This window comes from Pteronotus mesoamericanus, unplaced genomic scaffold (genome assembly GCF_021234165.1).
Source record: "Pteronotus mesoamericanus isolate MK-2021 breed Mesoamerican mustached bat unplaced genomic scaffold, CSHL_Meso_final contig_639, whole genome shotgun sequence".
In the NCBI taxonomy this organism is placed as follows: Eukaryota; Metazoa; Chordata; class Mammalia; order Chiroptera; family Mormoopidae; genus Pteronotus; species Pteronotus mesoamericanus.
In genome coordinates this window covers 1,250,288-1,263,963 of record NW_026555223.1, presented here as the reverse complement: position 1 = coordinate 1,263,963, position 13,676 = coordinate 1,250,288, and the positions used below count along the sequence as shown (strand labels likewise).

At 47.7% G+C, this 13,676-nt stretch overlaps 1 protein-coding gene across 1 annotated transcript; it reads right to left on the bottom strand.

Annotated features, from left to right (window-relative positions):
- Window positions 1–4,016: 4,016 nt before the first annotated feature.
- GMFG (glia maturation factor gamma) lies at window positions 4,017–8,985 on the bottom strand. The gene is made up of 7 exons (XM_054580849.1): window positions 8,908–8,985; window positions 8,387–8,483; window positions 8,219–8,268; window positions 7,341–7,390; window positions 4,898–4,980; window positions 4,377–4,450; window positions 4,017–4,194 (listed from the first exon to the last, which is right to left on the bottom strand). Exons 1-7 carry the CDS (start codon window positions 8,908–8,910, stop codon window positions 4,123–4,125), a joined length of 429 nt encoding a protein of 142 aa, XP_054436824.1. The 5' UTR covers window positions 8,911–8,985; the 3' UTR covers window positions 4,017–4,122.
- Between the last annotated feature and the right edge of the window lie 4,691 nt (window positions 8,986–13,676).

Here is a 13,676-nt window from a genome sequence, read left to right as displayed (position 1 = left end):
TGGACCCTGCAGAACCTTCCCCCTTCCCTGTGACTTCAGTAGAGTACAGGATTCATTGCTCCTTCCTCGTTCAGACCCCTTAGCCCAATTCCTACTCAATGAGCCCGGGTTCCCTCCCCGAAATCGCACTCAGTATCTCAAGCCACTCTTCACCTCTTTCTGAGATAGTCACTGTGCCTCAAAACCCAGAAAGGCTTCACCTCAAAATCTGCCTTCTTGCAGTCCCCCAGATCCCTGGAGGCCCAAGTACTTACCATTTTGGACACCACTGTATCAAGGTTCTCCTCCAAATGACTTCTCTAAATTCTTCCTTTCCGTGTCATCACAGGAAGCCTGCCCTGCTCCTCAAGTCAAGGGCACCTCGGCAGAGCCTTCCTCTAGTGAACTTTGACCCCACTCACAACCATTAGCCCCCCCCTCACAACACACACACACACACACACACACACACACACACACACACCTGTCTCCAGGTTCCATCTCCCACACTGGTTCCTGGTGCTACGTGCCAGGGCATGGAGGTCTGGGGCTAGGAAAACAGAAGTGGGAGAATTATAACAACAGTAAAAATGTTCAGCACTACTCATGCCAGGAATGGTTCTAACACTCCATTCACTCTTCACAGCAGCCAGATGAGGAAGTGTCATTACTATCTCCATTTTACAGAAGAGGAAAATTGAGCCTCAGAGATGTATACACTTACCTAAAGTCACACACACAGTAAGTAGCAGAACAGAATGGAGGTGAAGAGGAAAGAGGGTGAGAGGAGGCCTGGGATGGAAAAGGAGAAGGTGAGAAAAAAAGAATAAGAGAAACACAGATACACAAGATACAGAGATGAGAAACAAAAAGCCTGCGCCCAGTCAGGGCCTATCTGACATATCTGGCCCTATGAGCTCTTGACCTCAGCTCTGACCACTCGTCTTTGGCCTCAGTAATGACTTCTCTATCCCTTCAGCACACCAGTTCCTTCCAGTCCTTGGGTCTTTGCAGTTATTCCCCTTCCATGGCCGATTCCTTCTTTTCATACAAGTATGAAGAGATTCAAACGTAATCTCTTCAGAAAAACCTTCCTTCCCCACCTCCAATTTACATGCGCACCCCCACCAATGGTCCTGATGTCTGCAAATTACTTTGAAATACATACAAAATAAGGTGGGTTGATGGATGGATGGATGGATGGATGGGCATGTAATAAAGCAAGTGCAGTAAAACATTACTGGTAGAATCCAGGTGGTAGGTATATGGATATTCACTGTAAAATTATAAACACTTTGCTGCATGTTTGAAATATTTCAAAATAATGTTGAGGAGGGGGGGAAGCAGGAAGACTCTTCTAGAGATTAAAGAGGCAACAAAAAATAGCCCCAGCAGGTCCCACCACTCCTATCACATCACCTCATTTGATTTCCTTCATAGCACTTACCACTCTTGGTAATGATCTTGTATGTTTGTTTACCTACTTTTGTTTATTTATGTATTGCTTACTGTCTAGTCATTGAAATGTAAACCTTCTGAGGGAAATGGCACGGGCACCAATTTCCTCCAATGTTTAAAAGGCCATTTGACCCCAGTGGGTGCTCAGGAAACAAGTGTTCTTGAATGCCTCCTGGGAAAGGACCTGGGAGCTAGTCTACTACAGACTCACTGTAGAGACCACACTCAGGAATGAACATGTTCTCCTAGCCTGAGGTCACTAGAAGGGAAGGGATAGAAGCCAGCAGCTGGGGTGTGCCCCACAAAGTCAGGGAGTGTGAGTTGGCCTAGAAAAGAGGGCAACAAGTGGAAGTAGATAGTGTGATTATTTCCCAAGGGTCCTAATTTCTCCCCTCGACCAATCTTATTTTTTCACAATTTAAGTTTCCCCTCAATGCTCATTCCCTACCCCAACCTCCCCAACCCTGTCTCTAAGGCTTCAACCCAAAGCAAAAACCACTTAACTGACCTTAACAAAGCCCCTAAATTCTAGGTCCCACCCCAAAGCCAAAGCCCCATACCTTAGACACCACCTTAAAATATACAATAGGTATTCAGACTTCTTTAGCTGTGCCCCTGCCACAAGTCTGAGCCCCTCTTCTCAGCCCAAGCCCCACCCCTCTACCTTAGGCTCCACCCCATATGTAGCTAGTTTCCCCGCCTAGACACTAGCCCCTCAAGTCAAGAGCTCCACTCTCAGCTTTGCCTAAAATGCAGTCTCCACTTCTCCGACTTAAGATGAGCTGGGAGAAGTGCTCAGGAATGCCTAAGGCCAGGACTCAAAAATTAGGGAGCCTGGATCTGTGGGACCCTAGAGGGAAGGTTGGTGGAAAGGGGGTTGGCAGTCCCTAGTTTGTACTGTCCTAGAAGGAGTGATCCCAAACCCAAAGCCACACCCCAATGTGCTGACTCTTCATTGGATAGTGTATTCTGTTCCGGCTTCTCTGATTGGCCTTTCTATAATCCCTCTGGCCAAACCTACTGAGCACTGGGCTGCCCTTTCAGAGTCATTCTGATTGGTCCCTGCTTTCCAAACTTCCTGCTCCTGGTTGGGCAACTCCTTGTACAGGCCTCTTGCTGATTGGATTGTTTGCAATCATAAGCCTGGATGCAGACAGAAGTTCGACAATTGGGGAGGAGGAAGGACTGGTGGGAGAGGAGGAAGAAGAGGAGATGGTTCTCTGAATCCCCCACCTAAGAAAGGGACTGGCCACTGGCCACAGAATAGCCTTGGGTAAAGGTTCTAACACTCCAGAATCCCAGCTGTGGGACTTAAGGCAACCATTTTTAGTTCCTCTTTCTTCATCTGTAAATAGGGGATGATGTACTTTCTTCATGAGGTATTGTAAGGATTAAATTAGTTAATACCTGTGAAGTACTTATAGAAGTACCTAGCACACAGGAAGTTCTCAATCAGAGGGTTAGCTATTATTAATTTGATCATGTCAGTGTACAACCCTGAACAAGCCCTTTTGCCTCTTTGACCTCTGCAGGCCAGGAACTGCTTGACCTCTTAATTGAATGACCTCTCCTATCCCCAGCAGAGGTGTTGAAGGGATGGTGTGTTCTCCCTGGCAGGGCTGGGGAAGGATTGGAGCTAGAGAAGGGCAGCCCAGGCCCGAGGTCAGTACCATTGTTACCATGGCAACAGCCACCTCTCCATAGGGAACCTGGAAAGGGGTAGGGGAGGGAGTCCTTGGTTCCTGAATCTGGGCACTGAGAGAGGAACTGAGACATGGAGGAGAAGCATAGAGACAGAAAGAGTGATTTATATCTATGAAGACCTGCACATCTCAGAATTTGCAGAGAGAGCATGGAACACTTTTGATGTTCAATAAATGTCCCTCAGAGACGAGGAACAAAGAACCTGGGGAAGTCAAATGCCCAGAGATGCCTGTAAAAAGAAGAATCTCCAGGCAGGGAAGGGTAGGATGGCCCTTTCCTGCCCCCTCAACCTCACGCCCCTCAGGGGTCCACTCAGGATCCCGGATCCTCTTTGCCTTCCCCAGTCCTGGGACGTCTGGTCTACCCAACAACCCAAACCACCCACCCCAGCAACTCCTGAGCCACTGAAGCAATTAAGTTTGATATTTCGACAACTCTTCTGCCTTTAAATTCTTCCTGCCTGGGGTCTGAGAAAAGTAGCATTCAGTGCATGCTAATGCACTATTAAATGTACTGTTAAAATAGCATTCAGTGCTAGCTAGCCCCTAGAGCTGGGATGGGAAGGGAGGAGGGGAAACAGGCATTCTGCCTCCTTTACTCGCAGGGACCCAGGTATCCTTATTCCCCTTTGGAGTGGCCCCTCCACGAATTCAAATATCCCTCCAGTTCCTCCCGGGGACCGGGCCTCCGCCATACCCTCTAGGAAACCCCACAGGCTTCTTTCCAGAAAAGTATCCTCCTTTCCTCCCGGAATTTAGCGGGCATCCACTTGGTCTGCCTGCCCTCTGCTGGCCGAAGGCTGGTACTGCAGAGACTTTCAGGGAGCGCCCGCAAGGAGAAACAAACTGAACCACAACAGAGGAACTCTAGTTCTTGCATTTTAATTTCTTCAGGGTCTCTGATGTTCAGGTCCTAGAAGTAGGAGTCCCCAGTTCCTTTGAGGACTCAGACATCAGGAACTCAGATTCCCCAGCCCAGCGATCAACGAAAAAAAGACAACTTCTCTCGGAGCCAGGCCTCGGTGAGGTCATCAGTGGTGCGGATTTCAAACACCTGGGAAGGGAGAGTTCTCAGTATTATGATCCACTCAAGAACTGAGATAGCAAAGACTTCAGCCATTCCTCCCTCAGACCAGGAGTCCAGGGCCCCAGACCCCTCCTCCCTCATACCCAGGAGTCCAGACTCCCAGACCCCTCCTCCCGAACGCTCTGGGGGCCTCGGCCCCAGGCCCAAACCTTTGTGAGCTCTGCCGTTTGTACCAGTCTGTTTTTGCTCCCTGCATACATCATCTGTTGTTCGGGCTTGCAGCCTGCATGGAAAAGGGGAAAAGGGAGCATAACTGGGGGGTCCTGGTGTGTTCTCTGTGGCTCCAGTAATATCCTACAGGCCCTGGTATCTTCTAAGGATCCTAGGAGCTGTTCTAAGGAGTCCAAGTATCCAATTTTATCTAGGGGCTTGAAGTTATTCTGAGGGTCCCTGGAGATGGTTTATAGGCCAGGCAGGAGTTTCTAGGTAAAAGGAAAAGATGGGTTTACTTAACACGTCTTGGGACCGAGATGGCTCCTGAGGAATCTAAGCCCCCAACTTCCACCCCACTGCCCTCCCAGTATTCATACACCACACACTCCACTCACTCACATACTCGCCAAGTCACACACACACTTTCACATAAACCTGCACTCACAAACACACTCTTACACACCCCACACTAAGACTCTAAGGCCCTATTCTCAGGATGGGTAGAGCTGTGTCTCACCCACAGGGCTGGAGAAGATGAAACACAAAGGGTAGGACACTCGGCCATCTGCATGCACATACTTGTAGCTGTAGACCACGAACCTACACCAGTAAAAGGGAATTCAAACTCAGGACTTCAGCCTGGAGTCCAGGCCCAATGCCCATTACCTTGAGTCTACAACCTTAAAGTCTGCCTGAGTCTAAGAACCCAGGGTTAACAACTGAGAGTGAAGGTATTGACCTCAACAACAGTAAATGAATAAAAATAACAATGATAGTAAATGCTAAATAGAACTACCATATGATACAGCAATTCTACTTCTGGAATTCCAAATACAATGAAACACAAATTCAAAAAGATATATGCATCCCATGTCCATTACAACATTATTTACAATAGCCAAGATATGGAAACAACCTAAATATCCACTGATGAATGAATAAATAAAGGAAATATGGTATGTATAAATAAGTTATTCTGCCATAAAAAATAATGGAATCTTGAGGGCCTTATACTATTTGAAATTATGTGAAGTAATCAGATAGAGAAAGACAAATACCGTGTGATCTCACTTACAGCAGAATTTAAAAAAACAAAAAAAGAACAAAAAAAAACCAAGCTCATAGATACAGGGAACAGGTTGGTGGTGGGCAAAATGGGTGAAAGGGGTCAAAAAGTACAAACATCCACGTGTAAAATAAATAAGTCATGGAGACCTATTGTACAGTATGGTGACTATAGTTAATAATATTGTGTTGCATATGTAAAAGTTGCTAAGAGAATAGATCTTAAAAGTCCTCATCACATGAAAAAAATGTGTGGTAACAGATATTAATGACTTACTGTCCTGATCACTTCACAATATATATAAATATAGAATTATTATATTGTACACCTGAAACAGTAATGACATATACAGTAGTGTTATGTGCCAAATATACCTCAATAAAAACATTTTTAAAAGAAAAATTTAATGGCTTCAAAAAATAGTCAGTGCTCATTTGACTCACAACAACCTTATGACATTGGTGCTAACATTACCCCCTTACTATAGATAGGAAAACTGAGGTCCAGAGAGGTGAAGTCACTCGCCCAAGGTTCATGGGTAGATTTGAACCCAGGAAATTTGGCGCTAGGCTCTAAGCGCTCAACCACTATGCAGATACTGTGCAGCGCTCTAGAATGCTAGACTGAGTCCAGGCTCAGCTACACAATTTGCCAAGCTCGGTGCCACATGAAAATTTGGGGCCACTTGTTCAAAAGGCAGGAGAAAATTTGCTTTTTCCTTTCTTCTTGCAGGCTTGCTGTCTTGGACATGGGGACTTTTGAAGGGGGAGTGCACATGCTTACAGACACACCCTGGAACTTGTCATTCAGGAGGTTTCTCACTCTGACCCTCAGTAAATCTGCACTCAAGTGCCTAGCCTGGGGCAGAGGGCAACAGCCATCACTGGACAGTACGGGAGTGGGTGGCTGAGAACCCATCCAGGGCTGGAGGTGGCACTGCACGTGAGCCAATAGAGGCTCCAAGCCCCAGCACATGCTCTATTGTCCCAAAAGAATTCACACAAAACATTAATTCAAAAATAAAACTATAACGAATTTCCAGACAGGAGGCAGCTGCAGAGCATTAGCTCCCACATTCGAGGCTCCCTTCTGTGGACGGGACCTTGTGGGACTACACTTGCCAGATGCCCACGAAGCTGGTTCCGGTGAGGGCGGAGGCTCAAAATCCTCAGGCACCCAAAATTCACCCCAAGCGAGACAGAAAATCTAAACAGATCAGATATCATAAAAATGTCCAAGAGCTCTTCCAGCCCTAACTAGTGTGACTCAGTTGGTTGGGTGTTGCCCCACAAAGTGAAAGGTGGCCAGTTCAATTTCGAGTCAAGGCACATACCCAGGTTGCTGGTTTGGTATCAGTCAGGGTGCGTAGGGGAGGCAACTGATCAATGTTTCTCTCTCACATTGATGTTTCTCTCCCTCTCTTTCTCCCTCCCTTCCCCTCTCTAAAAATAAATAAAATCTTTTTTTTTTCTAAGTTTAAAAAAAGAAAAGAGCTCCTCCACACACAAAAAGCACCAGGCTCATGCAGCTTCACACAGGATTCTCCCCCAATGCTAAATGTCACCTAATTTCTTTTTTACTCAAAGTATTCCCCAGCATTAAAAAAGAGGGAAATTTTCTTTCTTTCTTTCTTTTTTTTCATGAAGCAAGTGCAATGATAAGGCCAGAACCTGACAAAGTTTGTATTTTAAAAAAAGCAAGCTCTAAAGTCACATAGGATTATCAGTGTAAAATTCTGCAATAAAATATTGGTATACTGTACAAAAAGTCCAAGGGTAAGAACTCTTGGCCTCAAACCCAGAGATCCCAAGCAGCCCCTCAGTCTCCACCACCACCATCACCCCTCTCCCCAAGGCCTGACCCTCCCGTTCCGTGTTCCTTCCCCCAGGGATACCTTGGCTGTCTCTCTGGCAACTCCATTTTTAGTTCCTCGGGAGAAATGTTCTGGGGAGAGTGGGGAACCAGAAGAAAAGAAGATACGGCCATTAAGCAAGCATTTACTATGTGCCAAGACATTGGTCTAAGTAACACACATGGATTAAGTCATGGAGCTCTTTCACAGGCCTGTGGGCTAAGTCCTATTATTATCCCTACTTTACAAGTGAGCAAACTGAAGCCCAAAGGTGTTAAGACACTTGCCCAAGATTGCACAGCACCTCTGAGCAGGAATTCAAATTTGAGTCTGGGTTTAAATCATAACCACTTCACTATACTTCCTTTCAGAAGACCCGAGGGAAGGAGCCCAGCACCTAGCCAATCCCCCTCTCCTGTCAAACACCCCCAGCCTCAGTCTCCATATCCTTATCCCCCCAAACCCTTATCACACTATGAAATAAGCCTGATTATTATCCCCATGTTACTGATACAGTGAGTCCAAGAGAGGGTAGGGTCTACCCTTTTATAAAAGATTTCCACTAGCTTTTTGTTAATTTATCTGGAAATTCTTTCATTTAATTGCCAGTAAAGTATTGTTATCATCATTATCATTTTATTGAGCATATGCTAAGTGCCAAACCTTCTTCTAAATCTATTACAAAGATTAAATCATTGAATCCAAAAACAACACTCTGAGGTCAGTACGGTTATCTCCCTTTCACAGATGAGGAAACAGAGACCCGAAAGGACAATGCTCTTGCCAAGGGTCACAGCTGAGCTGGGACTGGACCTCCAAGTCTTTCTGACCCCGAATGCTAGGTTCTTAACATCAGTTCCAGACCCTTGGGTCTCCCAGTCCTACCCTGTGCTTCTTGGAGGCCTCAATCCACCCCTCACCTGAAATTCTTCCTCCAGCACCACCATCTGCCGGTCTTTGTCCACCTTCACTGGGGAGGGATGGCACACAGGGGTTAGGATGCCCCTTGTAACTCAGTGACTTTAGCCCAGCCTTCCCCAGTTGCCCCACTCCCCTCCCATCCTTCCACAGGGGAAAATGACACTCACTTATTATGGCTGCATTGTCTGTCTCTTTTCGAAAGCGAAATTTCCTCAGCTTTTCCTTTAGTTCTGGGTCCACTTCACACACCACCAAAGAGTCAGACTACAGCAGAACCCAAAAAGAGGTGAGCTAACCTGGCCTCATCCCCTGCCCCCTACCCAAGCTTCAGTTTCTCGATCTACTGTTGAAGAGGAATGCCCTGATAGCCCACATAAGGCCTTTGTGAGCATGAGGAAAAGGCATCCTTTCCCCAAACAGACACTGCCCCTCACCAGGGCACACACGGGTTGCAGAGCAGAGGACGGACTCCAGCCCTCCAGCAGGTACCCTTTGACAACATTCAAGGAGCCCCACGGATCTGCTTGCCTGGGGCTAAACCCGGAACCACCATCTCTCTTCCCCCAGCCTGGTCCTTTGCCACAGTGGAGTCCCCTTCCCAGCCTCTGACCTCCAACCCATAGCCTGACCTTCACCCAGGCACCCTACCAGCCCCAGACCCACTCCATACGACCCCTGGCCCCCAGACCATGACTTTTCGGTCCACAGGCCTCTTCTTTTCTCAGTTCCGCTGTCTTCGAGGGGTGGGGACCGGGGCTGGGGGAAGGGGGCGGGATGTGGGGTAGGGGAAAGGTTTCATCCAACACCACATCCTGTTTATGCCCATTCTAGGACAACTGTTGCAGAGGGCTCCTCCCCCTCCTTCCTTCCCCTTATCTGCCAGGACCTCCCAGCTTTTGCAACCACCTAGACTGGGGTTTGAATGCTGCCTTGCTGTGTGACCACAGCTAAGTAACTTCACACCTCTGATTCAGGATTATTGTGAGGATAAAATACCCTTACATGTTTTCCAGGCATGATGGACATGTTCAACATGCAATAGATATCTCCCTTCCCCCAGGAAGCCTTCCTGGATTTTCTCCCATCTAGAATATTTTAATTCCAGAGCTGAAAAAGGGAGCTGCTGGTCAGACTGCCACCTATTGTGTTGATGGAGAAATGGAGAGGAGAGAGGAGACAGACACCACAGCAGCTGGATAATGGTGATTTTTTTTTCCCTGAAGTTACTCAGCCTCATGGGCTTTATAATGGGCCCTGAAACAATGGTGTTCATCTTGTCAAACCAGTACCCCCTTTTTAAAGAGCATTTTATATTACCGCCTGTCCCATCCTGAGATGAAATTCCTAAATAATGTACCCTATTTATACACATACATTTTTTAAAAAATCAATATAATATTTTAACTGTCATATAAGAAGAAATGAAAAAGAAATAATTTGTAGGAAAACCTCATGTATTTCAGTGAGAAAATTCAAGCAAATGAGAATTTTTGCAGATTCTAGCCTCATAATGGCTTCTTCTCTCCGTGGTAGCAGACAAGCCTTTCTTGTTCCCCTCTGCTCCTCACTGGATCCCACCCATGACCTACTCAAGGGCATCGCTGCAGCTATTCCCCTTCTCCCTACATCAGCCATATTCCTGTCTCCACTGGATCTTTTCCTCATATAGACAATGCTATTTCTTCCATCTTAAAAACTAAAAACCCTATCTCCTGCCCAGCCACTGCCCATTCAGTTCCTTCCCTTTTCAACAAAGTTTCTTGAAAGCATTGTTTACACTCATTACCTCTGATTTGTCCTCCCAATTTCCTCTTCTACCCTTGCCCAGTAGGCTCTCACTCCTGTCCCTCTCCACTGACAGAGCCACCAGTGATCTGTATGGTACTAGACCTCATGGTCAATTCTCATTCTTCATCTGACACTGTCCATCGCTCCCTGCGCTCTGAAACACTTTTTTATCTTGGCTTTCAGGACACCAGATTTTCCTCCAACTCCTCTAGCTGATCCTCTTTTTTTGACAGTAGGGTATCCCAGGTCTCAGTCTTCGGTCCCCTCCTCTTTTCCATCTACCTTCCTCACTTCCGGAGCCCATCAGTCTCTCGCCATTCATAAGAGTTACCTTACTTGTTTCTCCCCTGGACACCCCCCTGAACTGTAGACTCACATCGAGTGACTATCTTGGCATCTCCACCTGAATGTCTTGGAGCCATCCTTGACCCTTCTCTTTCCTTTGACAATGTACATCAGAACTTGTCAGCTCAGAGTGGGGGTGGGGGGGCGGGGAAAGGGAAGGGAAGGGCCAAGTCAAGGAATATATATAAAGGACTCATGGACAAAGCCAAAGTGGGGTAGGATTGAGGGAGGGAGATGGGGAAGGGGGAAGGGGGAAAGTGGTGGCAGGAAGGTGGAGACAAATGTATTTGAACAATTAAAAAAAAAACAAAAACTTGTCAGCTCAGACTTTCTATATGTAACCAGAACCTGCCCACTTCTCCCCCTCCACAGTCCACACCCTGGTCCTGCCACCTTCATGTCCTGCCTGAACACTTAAAGGAGAGAGAAGCCCCTCTCTCCTCTCCCCTGCCCCCCTGCACTGTTTCCCTGATCCCCTCTCTCCATGCTCTATTCTTCATAGGACTACCAGGTGGATCCTAATAAAACCCAAGTCATATGACATATCTCCTCTCAAAACCCTCTCACGGCTCTCCTATTATTGGGGCAAAAGCAGAAGTCCTTACAGTGGCCTTTAGAATTAAATTATCTGCCATTACCCCTCCTCCATATCCTCTTGGACCCTGTCTTTCACTACCCTCCTCTTTGCTCACTTCAGCTGCACTAGCCTCTGTGGTTCTGTGAATGATCCTGCCCCTGGGCCTTTGTACGTGCCATTCCCTCTTTCAGGAATCCTCTTTCCCTCATGGTTCATCCTTTAATTCCTTCAGATTTCTGTTCAAATCCCATCTTATAAAAGAGGTCTTTTGTCATCTATAATAGTGCTGACCCCATTTCTCCATCTCTTCAGCCTGTTTTATTTTTCTCCATAGTACTTAGCTCCAAGTTACATTGTGTTTATTTATTGTTTGTCTCCCCCAGGAATGTAGGTATCATGAAGACAGGTAAGCTTTGTCTGCCTTGTTCATTGCTGAAATTCCAGTAACTAGAGCAGTGCATGTACACATGGGGGGGCACCCCCAAAACAGAATTTATTTATAAAAAAATTGTGTATTTATTCTTACACATTTAAACTTCAGTCACCTTCAAAGTACTCTCCATTTCATGCAATACACCTATTGAGACGATTTTTCCACTGCTCAAAACAGTTTTTGAATGCATTGATTTTGATGCCTTTGAGTGCTTCTGCCATTTTTTGTCTCACCTCTTCCACATTGGCAAAACGTTTCCTTTTGAGGACTTTTTTCATCCAGGGAACAAAAAAATGTCACTCAGGATGAGACTGGGTGAATAGGGAGGGTGGGGCATAGGGGTCATGTCATTTTTGGTCAATAACTGCTGAATATTCAGCATGGTATGGGCAGGTGCGCTTGTAAATAACCCATTGCAAAATGGGCAAACACATTGTCTTCAAAAAAAATTCACAGAAGCCGAACACAGTGTCTCACAACAATGCCAGTTGGTGCACTGATACAGATGGGTTCCTAGAACACTCACCTAGAAGGGGAAACCTGTACTACAGGGGCCTGCCCACCAGAAGATAATTCTGGGTTTTTTTGTTTTAGGTTCTCCCTTGTATTAGGTACATAATAAATACTATCAAATGAGTAAATGAAGCATCTATGGAGTACAATCGCTCTATATTGTGTGAAGTTCTTGCCTCAATGTAGGGGCTAGTGCATGGGGTTTGTGCCATCCTCCATCCTGGCTTGAAATGGCCTTTTCTTACAGCATCTCTGATGCCACACTTGGCCACACTTTCCTCCTCTTTACTGCTCCTTCTCAGTCTTTGTTGATTACTTTGCTCAAACCTTCTGTCCCCCTTTTTACTCAAAGTTCTGTTAAGTCCTCGTCTCCATTCATATCCCTCAAACCCTCCTCTGGCTAGGTCACTAATTCCCACAGCTGCAATTACCATCTTTAATGATCCTCAAATCTTGGTTTCCAGCCCCAATTTCTCTCCTAAGCTCCGGGCATAGGAGCTGTGCAGCCTCCTGGACCCTGCTGCTGGGTGGCCCACACTGGGCTCAAAAACTTCAGAACCTGTATCTTTCCTGGGCCTCCCTCTCAGGGATACTCCCCCCAACTCCCCAATCTCCCAGCCTTATCTTAGATTTCTCCCTCTCTCACCCTTTGCAGCCAGCCAGTCCTAGCCAAGGGCCAGCCAGTTCAGCATCTTTGGCTTTTCTCCCACCCCTACCTCCTTCCCTTCCTACCATTCCACCCTGGTGCAAATGCCCCTCTCCCATCCCTGATGCTTCCCTGTATTCACGGCCCCCCAGTTCTATTTCCTGCAATACAGAAGCCAGAAACATCTTTCCAAATCCCCAATTCACAATGACTCTTCCCCGCTCGAAGCCTTTCCAAGAGGCAAGTACAAACTCCCTCAAGTAGTTAAACATCTTGCTGCAGCTCAATGTCCCACCACCCTCTGCTTTGAACTCTGCAACACACCTCAACTGCATTTCCTGAGTTCTTCTAATAAGCCACGTCTCAGTCACCTGAGAGCCTTCTGAGCGAAGGCCCCCGTTCTGCTTAGTTCACCCCGAGCCGGGGAAGTTCGAAGAATGAACGAACAGCTAACAATAGCAGGAGCAACAACTTCATTTATTGATGGCTTCCTTTGTGCCCAGCTCTTTCGATCCTATGCCTTTTGACAGAGGAAGCAACAGGCTCAAAAGAGGGGTGTGCTGAGAAAGCAGAGACTCCAAAAGCCTGAACGCCAACCTGGACAATCCGGGGTAACCGATGGGCCAAGGATTTAGGTGGGGCGCACAGAGGGGCGGGGAACGGGCCCAGAACGCCAGAATCAGGAATTGTGACTTAGCGGGAGGCCGCTGAAGTAGGTGGGCACGAGACTGCCCCCTGCGGGCCAGGAAGCCCAATGCAAGACTCCGCCGGGCCCGTCGCCCGTGGCAACGCGGCGCGCGCCCCGCCCCTTCCCCGCCTGACCGTCAGCCCCTGGACCGACCAATCCCAGGGAGCAAGGGGCGGGCCTCCCGGGCCTTATCCAGCCCCCGTCGCTCCCCTCGCCTCCAAGACCCGGCCTTCCTCCGCGATCACCGCCCGCCCTTCGCGCTGCCCTCGCCGCCCGTTGGCGGGTGTGCGGCTCGTCACTGCGGTGTCTGCTAATGCTAGCGCGCGGCAGCTCCTTCGGGGCGGGGCCAGGGGCGGTGACGCACGGCGCGGTGACGCAGCGCGACGGCGGCGGTGGCGGCGGCGGCGGTGGTCGGTGAGGGAGGAGGGAGGGGAGCTCGCGGGCTGGAGAGGGGGCGACGGCTGTGG

Coding starts and splice junctions, on each gene's coding strand:
- GMFG (XM_054580849.1), bottom strand. Junction 4,981..7,340: donor TTGCCAGAGAGACAGCCAAG/GTATCCCTGGGG, acceptor TTACTGGTGTAG/GTTCGTGGTCTACAGCTACA. Junction 4,451..4,897: donor CATCTTCTCCAGCCCTGTGG/GTGAGACACAGC, acceptor TTTTCCATGCAG/GCTGCAAGCCCGAACAACAG.